The sequence below is a fragment of the Gopherus evgoodei genome, chromosome 9 (assembly GCF_007399415.2).
Source record: "Gopherus evgoodei ecotype Sinaloan lineage chromosome 9, rGopEvg1_v1.p, whole genome shotgun sequence".
Lineage (NCBI taxonomy): Eukaryota > Metazoa > Chordata > Testudines > Testudinidae > Gopherus > Gopherus evgoodei.
In genome coordinates, this window is record NC_044330.1 from 60,702,174 (window position 1) to 60,717,444 (window position 15,271).

At 48.8% G+C, this 15,271-nt stretch overlaps 1 protein-coding gene across 3 annotated transcripts in view; it reads left to right on the plus strand.

Annotated features, from left to right (window-relative positions):
* PHKA1 (phosphorylase kinase regulatory subunit alpha 1) overlaps positions 1–15,271 on the plus strand; it is a 95,277-nt gene that overhangs the window by 53,856 nt on the left and 26,150 nt on the right. For 2 of the 3 annotated variants that reach the window (XM_030574383.1, XM_030574382.1), the window contains exons 15-19: positions 650–759; positions 2,799–2,943; positions 7,170–7,248; positions 8,959–9,134; positions 12,559–12,720. In XM_030574383.1, the coding sequence (XP_030430243.1) occupies positions 650–759; positions 2,799–2,943; positions 7,170–7,248; positions 8,959–9,134; positions 12,559–12,720 (672 nt within the window). The remainder of the gene's footprint in view (positions 1–649; positions 760–2,798; positions 2,944–7,169; positions 7,249–8,958; positions 9,135–12,558; positions 12,721–15,271) is intronic. The other variant, XM_030574384.1, reaches the window with a different exon arrangement.

Genomic DNA, 15,271 nt, shown 5'->3' on the forward strand with positions numbered 1-15,271 from the left:
GAAAGCCTTCATTCACTGGTGCCAGTATATTAACAAGGGACTCAAACATCCTGGCACAAGCAGTGTGGGACCTAGGAGTTCAAAGGAGGGAGCATATGACTGTTCTAGCAGCTGGATTTCATTTAAGCTACAAATCTTCAGTTTTCTCTACAACGATAACAATAGAGCCTGATCCAGTGGGAGGGCTGTAAATGTTAACTCTCCAGTGCAAGAAGCATGTTGGAACAGGGCATAATAATGAGTCCCTAGCTCTTATCTAGCACTTTTTTATAGCAGTATTGTCCCAGTTTTACAGATGGAGAAACTGAGGCATAAAGCAGCCCAAAATCATCCAGGAGGCCAGATGCAGGAATAGAACCCAAATCTCCAGAGTCCCGGTCTAGTGCTCAAATGGGCTATAATGCCTAAGGTGCAGCATAGCACATCCAGAGTGGGGAGCTGTCCTCGAACCAAAGTGTTGTCCAAAAGTAACAAGATTATCACTATTGGAAACACTCTTGCTCCAGATGTGTCTTGAATCAAGTGGGTTTCTTTGCAAGTGGACAGCTGTTGAGCCTGAGCCTTTTTGCTCAAATGTCCTGTCTTAGGTGTCCTCTCAAAGCATTTCAGTAACAGAGGCATTGACCTCTCCTCTTTCCACTTCTCACAGGTCGCAACAAGCGAATGAATCTGAGTGGACGACCCTTCCGGTACATGGGAGTCCTGGGCACATCCAAGCTCTACAACATCAGAAAGAACATCTTCACCTTTACACCCCAGGTAGGTTGTTGGGCTGTGTGTCATGGTAGGAGATGTGTAAGCGGTGCAGCTCCAACCAGGTAGGTACATGGCCTTTATGGCTCGAAGCACACGCTTCTTTTTAAAGGATACTGCAAACTGCTAAGTGTAGCTGTAGCCATGCGGATCCCAGGGTATTAGAAAGACAAGGTTGGGGAGGGAATGTCTTTTTACTGGACTAGCCTCTGTTGATGAGAGCAACAAGATTTCAAGCCACACAGGGCTCTTCTTCTTAGTTTCTCTCACCAACAGAGGCTGCGCCAATAAAAGGCTGGTCCACCTATCTGGTCCCTCAAAGAGGCACAAAGTCAGAGATGGGGCCTGCCAATCTTGACCCAGTCCACAGAAACCTCTGTCAGTTTCTCCATAGCAGGTGCTTCAATGCTGTTGTTTTTTAAAGAAAGTGATCCATGACAGCAGGCCAGCCCCTGTGTGGACCCTACCATAAAAGCAGTGTGTGCATAGGCAATGGAAGGAAATGTCTCTTCGCTCAGCCAGTCCTGGGAACAGCGTGGCTGCCTGCGGTGCCATGTGATGCCATGGTGGTCAAGGCCTTGCAGCTGGGTGTACCAACAAAGCAGTTTATGGAGAGAGCCTCACAAGAAGGGAAAGGGAACAGCTAGAGCCTCCTGGTTGGGGAAGCACTGAGTGTATGGGTAGAAAGTGCTCCTATAAGCAATTCTTCCTTTTCTTCACAAACAGGGTAGCCCTCTAGAGGCTGCTGTGAATAGGGAGAAATTAGGAAAAGGACCTTGACTGTGGCAAACTGTAAAACCTCTTGGTTTCCTCCTTTTTAAGAACACCAAGAGGGATTGGTAATAGAGCAGGGAAATTTTCACCTTCTAGGTCCCTGGTTCTAGCCCCACCTAGGCGTGCAATGATCAAAAGCCAGGGTGCAGCAGGCTGCTCCCTGGCTCCTATATGTAGAGAGTAGGTAGGCAATTAAAATCTCCTGCCAACTGTCCCCCAGGCTGGCAGGCTTGACAGAGAACCTGAGGGCTGTGTAGGCAGAGGCAGGTCGTCCTCTTGCTACAGCAGGTGACTTCTCTGCATCAGGGCTATGCACACTGGAGAGGCTGTGAAGTCTGCACCATCTGCAGCTCTGTAGACAAATGGAGGCTATCAGCCCAGCCTAAAATCCACAGGCTGTCAGGACAGAACAGAGCAGTCAGAGCTCCAGTCACCAAGATGATACAGCAGCTACGCTTGTGTCTCTTGGGCTGATGACTTGTGTTTTATAGGTGGTGTGAAGGTAAGTGGGAGAGAAGCAGACTGTGTGGGAAAGAAGTGACACCCCCCCCCCCCATTGCCACCCCGATGAGGGCATTCATCTAATAGCGATTTAACTGAGTCTGTGTATGCAGCACCTGCTGTTAAATGCCTTCCTACAGAGCTATTGAAATCTGGTCTTTCTCTTTATTGATGTGTGCTTTGTCACTAAAGTAGCTGCTAAAATTGCAGTGGAAGGGCACTTCCTCTCACAGCAGGATGCTACTCAGCAGTGCCCATTGCTCTTCTCTCCAGAAGTGTCACTGCCACAGATTCCCTGGTTAATTACTCTGTGACAGCGAGCAGGTTCCCACCCCTGTATGACAGCATTAACACCTTCCCACACCTGCCTATCAGCTGGAGAGCTGGCAGCCATGCCTAAAGCAGGAGTCTTGAATCTGGGGTTGTCAATCTCCAGGCAAGTTATGTAGAAAGGATTTCCAGTGGGACCTAGCAGCCAAGAACTAGCTACTCCCATACAACCTCTGTGATTCTCTAGTATTGCCTGTCTTGCACTCATGCAACCTACAGCACATGCCACCTGTAAGACCCCTAAATCCTGCAGATGCCCCAGAACCAATCCATGGCAATGGACTGACCCGCTTGCTGTGCTGTTGCAGAAGCCCTTTCTAGCTTTGCTCCTTTGTCCCATGAATGGTCCACTTCCCACCTCTCCCTGTGCTGCAGTAGCAGTTTGAGTCCTTATGGCTTTCATCCTCTCATGCTCACCTCTGCTCCTGTGTCCCCTGCAGTTTATCGATCAGCAGCAGTTCTACTTGGCCTTGGACAACAAGATGATCGTGGAGATGCTGCGGACAGACCTCTCCTACCTGTGCAGCCGCTGGAGGATGACTGGACGGCCGACAATCACCTTCCCCATCTCGCAAACCATGCTTGGTAAATGCCCTCTGGCCTGTCTCTATGCGTATCCAGAAAAGCAAAGTCAATGCATCCCTTAAACACAGTGTAGCCTCTTGGCCCCAGCACCTAGCAGAGCTGCACTAAAGTTCTGTGGAGCTGGTCCAAAGGCCCCAGCTGATCAATGGGAAGGAGGCAGAGCTGTGCTGTCATGCTCTGATCTGTTGTAACGAAGCGGCCTTTGGTGGGGCACAACTGAGAGTATCAATTCAGGACAAATTGCTTAGAGCAGGGCTGTCACATCCCAAGGCTGGGGGTCCTTTACTACTACGGCACGCCAAACCAGCCAGAGAGCACTTTGGTTTTACCCCATTGGCTAACCAGAAGTCATACAAGCAATTCCCTCAGACACTCCAGTTTCCCAGTATCACCACCAGCGCCGCTTTGTATGGGGATGAATGAATATGAAAACCAAAACCCCGGTAAAAGAAAAAAGGTTCTCCTGATCCTAACGGACCAAGCCCCAGACCCAGCTCAATATACCAGTCAGATCTTACCCACAAATCATGCTGCTGCCCATCCTTTAGAATCTAAAGGTTTATTCATAAAAAGAAAGAAATATAGATGAGTTAAAATTGGTTAAATGGAATCAAATACATACAACAATTGCGAAGTTCTTAGTTCAGGCTTGTTTCAGGCTTGATGCGATTACTGCTGATTTAAACCAGTCAAGTCTCTGGAGTACAAACATCCCAGCTTGGATGGGGTGTTCAGTCCTTTGTTCAGAGCTTCAGTTTCAAGCACAGTTCCTGCAGAGGTCAGAAGCAGGACTGAAGACAAAATGGAGAAGATGCAGCTGCCCTTTATAATCTCTTGCCATGTGGCCTGTGCTTCCTTTGTTTCAAACACAAGCTGCCTAGCACATGGCTTGGAAGCCTTAGAGTTCTCTCCATAGGCATGTCCCTGCATGCCTTGCTGAGTCACAAGGTGTATCTGCCTTCTCTCAATGGGTCAGTTATATAGCTGATGATCCTTTATTTGGTCTGCTTGATGGCCCATTTTGCTGATGCCAAACTGTCTGGGGTGTCATGCAGAAGCATAGGCCAAATTTGAAATACAGACAGACATGTTTATAACTCATAATACAAATGAGATACAAACATATAAACAAGATGATCATGTCTGGCAAATTATAACATGTTTGCAGATATCTTGCATGGCATATCTGGCTGATTACTTTGTGGGTGTTACACCAGGAGCTGACATTTGAAACAGGTATAGGGCCAATACTTATGACTTTAAATACAAAAATGATACATGCATACAGTTAGCATAATCATAACCCTTCATAGATACCTTACTTGACCTCTTTTGTATAAGATTTGGTGTAACTTCTGTTAGTCTATAAGGTGCCACAGGACACTCTGTTGCTTTTTATAGGACCTTGGTTGCAACAATGATCTATACGGTCACAGTTCATATCAATAATGTCATACCTGTGAATAGCTTGCCTTGCTGTGGAAGGCACTGCATCATGAGGAAAGGGTCAGACTGGACACCATTGGGGCCGAGAGCTCAACTCACAGTTGCCTTGGAATGCAGATCTTTGCTAAAGAGGCTGCGTTGTGCAATATTGGCAAAACAGCAGTGTTAGATGCCTCCCTCCCTGCCTGTAGGAAGTGCCTGTGCCTTGAGACATTGCGGGTATCTCCAGAGTCCATGCCAGCCTAGAGCTCTGCTGTTGGCTTGAGCTGGTTGAATTTTGATGAATGAAACACTACTTTGTAGAAAAAACTGCCTCATCTAGGACATCGTAATTTGCAACAATTTCCATCTGAATTTTCATTTTTGTTTTTCCACTTCCCTCCCTTCCACCTTCCTCCATCACTTAAAAAAAGAAAGTTTTTGTTAAATAGTTATGAAGGAAAAAGAACCAATAAAGTATTGGCAAAGTGAGCAGTGGCTCCATCCAAGCCCAGAAACAAGGAACAGAACCGTTCTTCCCTGGCCAGCCAGCCCTGCCGTTGGCCCTCCATGGAGAGGGGGACTTTCCTCATCCTGCCCCTCTCATTTTCACTGTTGCCCCAGTCTATTTTAAGCCCAGTCTGGGTATTTCTAATGTGCTCCTTGCTGTGGCATGCTATTGCTTTTCCTGCAGTTCCCCTGAACTCTAATACCTGGGGATGATATTTCATTCCCCTCCCTGCAGCAGCCCTGTCCCTGGAAGCCCTCAAGTTGGGCTGGCTGTGCTTGCAGCCCAGGCCCTGTCAGTATAAATCCTAAGTGCTTAGAATGGGTTTGTTTTGCCTGCCCATGGCAGTCTGGCTGGGATCCCCCTATGAGACTGGCATCTGGGAAAGACTTTATATCCTGCCTACTCATCATCTGCTTCCTTCTTGAAGACTAGCTGCCCTTGCTTCTTTCCCATATGGACATTCCTCCCTGATCTCCTCCAGCCTGTCAGGTGCATAAGTGGCCTGTGACGTTACAGGGAGGTTGTTTGATCACGAGGTAACTCTGGAACAAAGGCACTCCCTTGAGACAGCTGAGATTTGCCTAGAGGACATCTCACCTGTGCTGAAGCCGTTCCTGTTCCAGAGTGTGATCTCTTCCATTGTCATGTTTGGCAGAGGAACTTTCCCCTCATGGCTTGTTGCTGGCTTGGTTCTGTAGTGAAACCTCTTGGCTTGGGAAAAGTGGAGGGAGCCCCATTGCTTGGCACAACTTAAATAATCAGCCTGGACAGAACTCAAGTCCATACACGCTAGGAAACAACCCTGCATTGGAGAGAGAGGTTCTACTGGGTCATGGGTCCCTTTGATCTAAGGAGAGGATGAACCATCTCCTGAGGCTGGGTGGAGTCACCTTTGCTCTCACCCACTCTGTTAATTTCTCTCTCTCTCTCTGTCTGCTATTGATGTTCAAGCTCATTCCCAACACTCCGTCCCTTAATGAGAGGCTTTCTGGCTGCCCTCTTGGAGGTCTCTCTAGAAGAGCAGTTGGGAAGATGACTTGGTGCAAAAAAAAAAAAAGCCCTTTTGGAAGCCTGTAGTTCTGTAGAAGAACTAGGATTGGATCAGCCAAGTGTCCTGGCTTCAATGCCACCTGCTTCAGAGGGCGTGCAAGAAAACTTGACAGACAACTATGGAATAACCTGCGATAACTGCAGTGCCTTCCTAGCCTTAGTGATTGGTTAATGCTGAGAAGCATGAGGGCTTACATCCTCATCATCTGTCTATGAAAAGGTCTAACCCTTTTGTTTGAAACCCACTACACTCTTGGCCTCTGTATCTAGTGGCAATGAGTTCCACATGTTATGCATTGTGTAAAAAGGTATTTCCTTTTATTGCCCTTAAATTTGCTGCCTTTGAATTAAATTGACTGTCCCTTAGTCATCTTTTCCCCTAAAAGAGGGACAAAGAGCATTTCCATCTCTCCGTCCCACTCTATAACTCTCTCATGTCTCCTCACTGCAGTAGTCAATCCAGCTGACTCATGCTGATGTCTAGTCTTTGAGCAACAGTATACGCTATCTGTTACAGTTCAAATGACCATTGTTCTCCTAACATCATTAGGAAACCTCTGGTCACTTTTAGAGGTACCTAATCAACCTTGTTACACCTCCTAATGAGGTACCTCAATTATGGAGACTGCCTGTTGGGCAGAAGGACTGATCTCCTTGCCCTGACTAACTCTCTGTCTCTTTCGCTATGTATCTTGCCACTGCATGGGTGGTAAGCTGCAGTGTGTTGACTATCACTCTGAGCCCCACACGAGGGTATATAGGCCAGGCCTAGCACAGCACACAACCGCTTATGCCTGGGGCTCCCAAGAAGTCCTGGCTGGATGTGTCTTGAATGTTAAATTACCTTGTTACTGCTTGGTGCTTCAGTGGAAGGCAGCCTGCTAAAGAGAAAAGGGGAGCAACAATGACCGACGGAGGGTAGTGTGGATGTGAGCTGGGCTGTAATTTGACCTAGCATAGGCTGATTGATTTAAGTTTATAGTGTAGTCATGCCCTGTGTCCCAACACAACAGCTAGGTCTTTGGGTGACCAGGGAAGCCATTTTTTAGAATAAAACGGAGGTGGGGAAAAGTCTCTGTATGTTGGGCATGCAGGAAGGGTCCTCATGGAGTTGTCCTTCCAGTGGTTGGAGAGAATAATAAATGCTATAAAACAAAATGCCCTGTCTGGATTGCAGTGAGATTCTAAATGAATGTGTCTCCCTTGAGTCATTCTCATGGCTGGTATCTCTCTGTGACAGATGAAACTGGAACCAGCATCCACCCGACGGTGCTGGCAATGCTGAGGAAGCTGCAAGATGGGTATTTTGGTGGGGCAAGGTAAGCAAGAGCTACTGTTGCCATAGCGTGTACCCGCCGGCTGATGTGCTCCAAGGACTGTGTGAAGCAGGGGTTGAAGGAATGCTCCTGTGCAAAGCATTGCCAGCCAGCTCTGATCTGAGCAGATGCAATCTCAGCTTAATAAACGCCCAGCAATCTCCCCTCATGATGACATGTTTGAGCATTCCTACTTGGTAGTAACCTTGTCCCTCAGTCCCCACTCTGGGGTAATCCAAAGCCTTTAAAGCCCTAGGGGCAAAGTGGTCGGGTTTGGCATACCTTTCAGTTCAAAGAGAGGCCCTATTTTACCCTGTTCAGCTTGGGACGCGGTGGGGAGGAGGAGTGCTCCTCCTACCCATGGGCACAAGAGGTCCCAGAGAAGAGGATTTGAAGTGCTTTGCAACAGGAGGTGTTTTTACTAAACCTTCAGTTATAAAGTCTGCACAGAGACATAAACCAACGCATCAGCTGGGAACCTGCCAAGCACTGTGCAGTCTTGCCCCAGATCAGTGCCATGAGCTAACCCTACAAACCCTTATTCCCATTCCTAGTGTCCAATACTTTGATATTGCAGTGGTGGGTGTTTTATAAATAGCAGAGGTCGTTATCAATGGGAGTACATTGCATAGAGGAGGAGGCACTGTGCATGGCGGTGAATAGCTTGGGGTTGGATTTGTATACTGCAGAAAAGAAAAATTCTCTAAATTTTCCCTTTGGTCCCTGAGTGACCTACGGGACCTGCCCTCTGTTCCCTCCCCATGTCTGGTCCCATAGTCCAGTTTTGGCCATGTCTGGGTGCTTTGTCCCCCTCTAGTGGCTGGATTAAAGAGGTGTATAAGTCTACTACAGTCATTGAGCTACCAGAGCTGGGTCTTAGCTCAGGCAGGAGAGGGCTGTACCTCTAGGTCCAGAGGTCTGAAGTTTCACCCCTACTGCCAACAACCCACCAAGAGGCATTATGTTACCTGGTTCATGTTTATTTGCAAGGAGATTTCAGGCAGACCCTCAGGCATTCCTCCCTCTTTCTGAAGTTCCAATTCCTAGCTGGAGGGGGTGGCTGTGGTACAAATGCTGCCTCAGCAGTGTGCTTTGTAATAGAGGTTTAAAGAGACATTCACATTCTTAGAGCCTCTTCCTCTTTCCAGCTAACTCGGCATCTGTTTTTATGTAGTGTTCTGACCTCTCAATAACTCTGTCAATCAATCTGTCCCATTCTGCTTTGGTGGCTGTGGATATCTTTCTCCAGTGGCCTTTCTTCTGACTCTCCCTCTCCCACCCCAAAATTTCTAAGCAGAAGAAAGCATGGCTCCCTATGCTTTGTTTGCATCCCTCTTGCTTAGCTTGATCACTGTCAGGTGCAAAAGAAATATGCAGTACTGGATGGGTTTTCATTTATTGCTTCTCCAGGCCTGCAGAGGTCGCGCCTGATAAAGGTTAAAGCCATTAAAGGTTTGGCTCTTAAGAGATCTAAGGTCAAATCACACTTGATGATGGTCACAGTATTGGACAATATCCCCATTGAGGGCTGTAGCGGTCTAGGGCTCGCTGAGCAGTCTGACGTTCCAGCCAGTAGCGGGCAGTGCATGTGGACACCATGCTAGCCAGTACGCTACAGTTCCATTGGCCCCATTGGGTCCTCAGCCTGATGCAGAGCTAGCAGAACAAGCCCATGGCACTTCTGATCTGACCTTTCCTCTCTGTCTCGCCCAGGACCCAAACGGGTAAGTTGTCTGAGTTCCTGACAACTTCGTGTTGCACGCACCTCAGCTTCATGGATCCCGGGCCAGAGGGTAAGCTCTATGCCGATGATTACGGGCTCAGCATTGACAGCTACAGTGAGCTCAATCCCGAGGAGTGGCTGCATGGCTTTCAATTAGCGGATGATGGTAAGGAGGAAGGGGTTGGTGACTTTGGTGCGCTGGAATAGGCTGTGCTCAGGAGTGCTATGCTTATCAATAAACCGATTAACTCTGAGGCTGTCAGCAGGGAGCCTCAGTAACTTTAGTGTACTTGGATTTCCACCTTGGTTTTGTTCTCCCTTGACTCCCCCCCCACCAATTAACTATGTCTCTCTAACATGACTGTGGCATTAGGAGGATTGAGGGCTGGGTGGATCACTGGCCTGGACATTGAGTCTCTGCTTTTGTGGGTGTGGCAGGCAAAAGCCAATAACAAGGGGAGGAAGTTCTGATTGGAAGCTAAGGAATTTGACTTTCTGCTTTAGGCCCAGTGCCGGGAAAATACAGAGGGTGATGTTGCACATAGGATCTGAATTGCAAAGAACATACAAAGGACCTGTTTAAAATCCTGGGATATCTTTAGGAAGAGATGGTATATGTCTGCATCCAGTTAGCTACATTAAATAGTCTGGAAGGAAGGCTTTAAGAACTGATGAAAGTGAACGTTTTCTAACTCCATTTGGAGTCCAAGGTGTCAGTTTTATGGGAAAATTTGTAAGACTTTAGGTCTTAAGTACTTTTGCTGAGTCAAGGCTCTTGTCTCTTGGGCTGTATGTCCTGATATGGAGCCAGGTGAGAGCAATCTGTTGCCCTGTTACAAAAACCACCCCAGCCCTAAAGGCAAAGGGTATCCTCCCAGGTTGAGCCACTATAGCTGGCTGAGGTTGGTTGTTTCCTCTCCCGTGATGTTGTCTTCGATCTCCTGTTTGCAAAGATCTCTCATAACCAAGTGTCTGTCCCAATCCCTTTCCTTAACTCTCCTCTATTCTATTGACTCATCCCCTAACCCATTTAGACCATTAACTTCCTGTAACCAGCTTGCTATTGCATATCCACCCTCACTCCCAGATAGCTGGTATCCCTGCTCTGGACTTGGCATAAGGTTTTCCTTGTAAGTTCTCTTTTTGCCTCTTTTTGGCACACATGCTGCTAATCTAGATTTCCTTTTGCTATGATGCCTGCATCTTATAAGCAAGGTGTCTGTGTCTGTGCCTATATGCAGCAGCTGTAGGGCTAAGTTGTAGCCTCTGCTCTGGCCAAATGTGCTCTTTTAACTGGAACCTCCTTCAGGCAGCAGAAAAGATGAGTGTTCCTGAAGCTTCCCAGATATCAAGGCTACAGTCCAGATGTTTTCTGCAGCATCTCATAGCCCCACATAAGACGATTAAAAATCCCCTGCACTGTATCTTTGAGTGGCGGCTCTGCTTATGACTATGGCAAAGAGCCCCTGTCTGAAAGCCCATCCAGATGCCTGCCAGGTAGAGTGCTAGGGAAGTGCCCCATTCAGACCTGAACATGGGGCAGATGCTGAAATACCTCTGCCTGTATGGATGCCCAGACCCCAACACTGGCTTGACTGTTTGTACAGGAAATCGAATGAAGGTGTGTATGCTCTAGAGGAAGTGTTCACATGAAAGCTGTATGGCCATGCTCATGCACAGTTGAAGCAAGGGTGTTCCAGCATGACCTTTGCATGAAACCGTCATGGCCTTCATCCTGACGGCATTGCACTTACAAAGAATCCATCTATATTATGTTATACTATAAATGTTCTCCTGCAGAAGGCAGAGTGCTGCAATTCGTGCATGTGCACTGTACCGGAAATCTGTATGGTGTTCTCCATGTTGCATGGCTAATTGACTTCGATACTCTATGGGCTAGCAATCTGTCACTCCTCATCTGCAAAGACCCAGACCCTTCCATCCAAGGATGGTCAGTTGCTGCCGCAGAGAGAGAGAGAGAGAGCGAGAGCGCGAGCACAGCTGCATGCATGTGACTTTGTAGGCAAGTGGTATAAATCACACTACAGGCTTGCTTCACTGTGGCTTGAGTGTGTCGAAAACATCTGAGGTGCACTCTTGAGAGAGCCCTGTCAGCAAAGTGCTTCCATGTGAGGCAATGCACAAGTTGTCTTTGTGTTGCAGCCTCTTGGCCCACTGTGCAATGCAATAAGGCTTTTCTGCGATACTGGTTCTGTTAACAATGTGGTGGTAATGCCAGAGTGGGGGAGGTGTTCAGCTAGCCATCATAGAAGGTATAGGACAGGCCAGGAGTCTAATTGCATATAAGCCCTTTCCACTCCACACCAAACTTGTCTGATATCTTGGTTACTTTAATCCTGGGCTGTGGGCAGGCAGCGAGGAGATAATGGGTCCAGCAGGTGCCAGGGCTATTTGGGTTTTGACTCCAGGTGGGAGGGCTAGTGGGATAGAAAAGAGGTGGATGAAGAGAAGGGGGTTTCCATTCTCACCTGTGATGGCTTGGAGGCAAACTTTGTCTAATGGTTCTTGATCATGTATTAGGAATAGTTTATTCATAATTAGAAATAGCATTTTGTGTCCCATCAGGGCCCTGCTGTGCTGAGTCTTGCACAACTAGGAAGAGACAGTCCCTGCTCAGAAGAACTCAGTCTGGGTGCAGAGAAGTAGTAACAAGGGGATGTATCAAACCAATGGGAAACGTTGAGGCCGGGAGCTACGGGGCCCAGCAGACTTGCTTTGTGGGAGTCTTGCAGGGTTTGAGGTCATATCTTTTAATATAAAGAAAAGAGATTGGTGACCCCTGCAGGAGCCTAATGAATGCAGTGCTCTGTTCACCAAGAGCCAGGCCGGAGAAGCGTATGAGGGGGAACCAAGGAGCATGGTCATGACGGTACTTAAGCCCACTGTGATCTCAGTAACTCTACATTGACTGTTCCCTGGGGCAGCTAGGGTCGAATTGTGCTGGATGCTTGAGATGTGCTGAATTGATTTAATGTGGTGTTGTCTTTTAAATGGATACTGCTCTTGCTTTTAGAAACAGCATAAAAATATGCACCTGAAATACCTGGGCTAACCCAGTGAAAGGCTCTACCTCATTTCCCGGATGATGGATAAACTGGGCTTCCTTTGGGTTCTCACTGGGATCACATGCAGCCAGGGGAGGGGGCTGGCGAAGCCCAGACTGATTTAGTTGAGGGATTTCACTTTGGTATGTGTGTGCTGCAGCTGACTGTCCCACCCCGCATCAGAAAGGAGAATAGCAGCAGGACTGAAGGGACAAATAGCACTGCTGGAGTTGGATGCTGGGTTTCTGAGGACTGGATTGATGGCAGGCATTGCAAGGTGTGGAGAGGAGGGACTTGGAACCATGTCCAATACAGGAGCTGCTCTCTGAGGCTGCTGTTGGTGCTGTACCTGTGTCTGCCTAGTGAGTGAGTCAGGCATGCTGTTGCTGCATCATGTAGGGAGACTGCGCCTTCTCCTGTTGCCTCCAGTGCGCTGGTAACATGGAGTTCTCTCTAAGGCAAGGAAAACCCAGGGGAGCCTAGGCATAAAGTAACTAAACCCCTCTCTTCTGCCTGCTCTTCCAGCTGACGTTTGTGATGAAGTGGCTCAGTATTTAGATCACCTTTTGGAGCACACAGCTCCCAAGGCTGCCCAGAAAGGAGGGCTGCATCGCTTCCGAGCCGCAGTGCACACCACTCGTGACCTCATGTCCCTGGTGTCCCAGGCCAAAGAGCTGCACGTACAAAGTGAGTAACACACCAGGTGCTGCCCCTGGGGAGCAGCCATGTGGCTGGGGTCGTGCATGGACTCTTCCTCTCTACAGAGTTGAGCTGTAGGCCCCAGGTGACTCACTGGGAGGTCGAGGGCCTCCACCACCAATGGAGGTATTCCCACCCCTTGCTCTGGGTCAGGTTGGCACGACTGGCAGCCTCTGGAGCAGCAGGGGTGGCATTTCAGGCACGAGGTATGTTAAGGAGTAGTGTGGTCATGGGAGAGTCAGCCCTTAAAGAGGGTCAGTGCCACGGTGAATCTTTCATCCCTGGTGTCCCTGGAAGTGAAGATTCTAGCCCAGCCTGTATTACAGCACAGCTGTGAAGATGTGAAACTCTCCCTGGGGCTCCCTTCCCAAGCCCCCAGAGCTTTCCCTGGGCCAATGGCTGCAGGCTTCACAGCCTCATTGATTATGGAGGGAACAACGAGACCCGTAATGGGTGGTGAGAGGGGCGAAGTAGCTGAGGTAGTAGTGCTGGCCCTGGCTCCTCTGCTAAGCAGTCACTGACCTCTCTCCACGAGGAGGGGTAGCTCAGATGTGTGCTGGCTGCCAGTGGATAGCTGCCTTCCAGTCCTGACTCTGACACTGATTTCTTCTGTGGCCTTGGTCAGAATACTTACCCTTCCTTATTATTCACCCCAGATTAGAGGCGGAAGTGACTGCTCCCCTGTCTCACAGCAGATATGGCTGTTGGCATTTCCATAGCTCATAATATCTATTCACCAAGTGTTAGTATCTGACAGAAGCACGGGCGGGGGAGGTGGCAAAGGAGCTCTAGGACTCAGGGTGAGCAAAGGGCACTGAGCAACAGAGAAGAGGAGATGTAATGGGGAGTGGGGGTGAGTAGGAAGGATGGATTCAAAGTTAGAAATGAGACAGCTGCATTTTCCAATCCTTCCCCCGTGTTCCATTGGCCCCTTCCATCGCCAGGTTTTGCAGCCTGGTGTCTGTCATGCAGCCCCATTGATGTAGCATAGTTTAATTTAGCTGGGAAGCTATTGGCTTCTTGGGAAGCTGGGTAAAGCCCAGGGCATTGGGCCGACCTTTACCATATCTGTGTCTGTGTAAGTCATAGGGCTGAAGCTGTGAGCTAGTTAAATATGTGTACACTGGAGGAGCCTGAACAGCCAGAGCAACACTGTCCAGGTGAGCGTGGAGCACGGTACCTGAGCTTTGAGTTCTACTGTAGCAGTGACTTTCTCTGTCCGTTAGTCTGTTAGCATTAAAGGGCTGGTTGTTATGTATGGCTGAGACAGGAAGGATGTTTGCAGCCCGGTGCCTCCTGTGGCAGAGTGAACAGTGCCTGCATCAGACACTTGTGAACAGGCCATAAGGAGCAATTCTGCCTCGGCTGGGGCAAACCCAAATTTCACATGGGGAGCCAAAGGTCTTTTTACCACTTTCTGGCTTGTTCAGAAAGTTCTCACCCTGAAATGGCAGCACTCCTATGGCACATTCTGGAGTTCTCATGCTGCAGAAGTGCAGGGGTAGTGCATGGATGACCCAGCATACAAACAGCATGGCAGAGCTGTGCTAGCCATTGAAATCATGCATAGAAATGTCCTTAATGGAGCATGTTCCTCACACTGTGTCCTGGTGTTGATCCTTGCCCTCTTGCTTGTATTAGGAGATGGCATCTTAGCCCCATACCTGCCTCTGCACTGACCTAACCTCCTTTGAGCAGGTAAAGCCTCCTTAGGCCTAGAGCTCTGCAGCATCCTCTGCCAACTGCCCCCGATGAGCATGCAGCATCTGAGCCTTGGGTTCCCTAGGGGTTTGCTACAGTTGCAGCCAGGGGTGGTGCAGACCGTTGTACCCTAGAGCAGCTTAATCTATCTTGAGGCAGGGGTACACTGAACTGGTGTAAACAGCAGTTTGCCTGTCTGCACTGGGGGGTCCACTAATGCCTGGAATTGGGGCTCTATCTATATTTCCCCCAGTGTAGATAGAGCCTTATTTAAATCTGTGGGGGGCCAGGAGCAGAGCCAGCGCCCCAGTGCCCTTTCCCTTCTCTCTGTCCTGGTCTCAAGTTCCTCCATGACTGGCACAGGGTAGGTCAGATGCAGGGGTTCTCCTGTCTGTCTCAGATATGGTCACTGATCAGGTTCATAAGGTGTTTCTTAGGTACTGCCTTAGAGGTGAGGTGGTTGGGGCTTTTCCCCCGTTCTCTGAGTGGGGTGGTTGTTTTCCTCCCCCCCCCAGACATACCTAAAACGTAATATTTCTGCTGCTGACAGAGGACGCTGTTTCACCTGATGCCTCATCCCCTTTACATTCCATACTCCAGTCACTTCCTTCCCATTTGTCTGTTGTCCCACTATTTGTCTGTCACTGCCAGAGTTGTGCTGCCCAGGCTGGGATGTGAAGTGCTTAGTGACAGCCATGTCACGACGCAGCAAGGCTCATGGGTACCGGAGTTCTAGTTGCTACTGTGGTTGCAGCACTGTGTGCCAGTCTAGACTGACCAAACTAGAAGCCCTGCCTATGCTACAGATGTTACCAATTTGGAAGCATCCCCCTCTCTC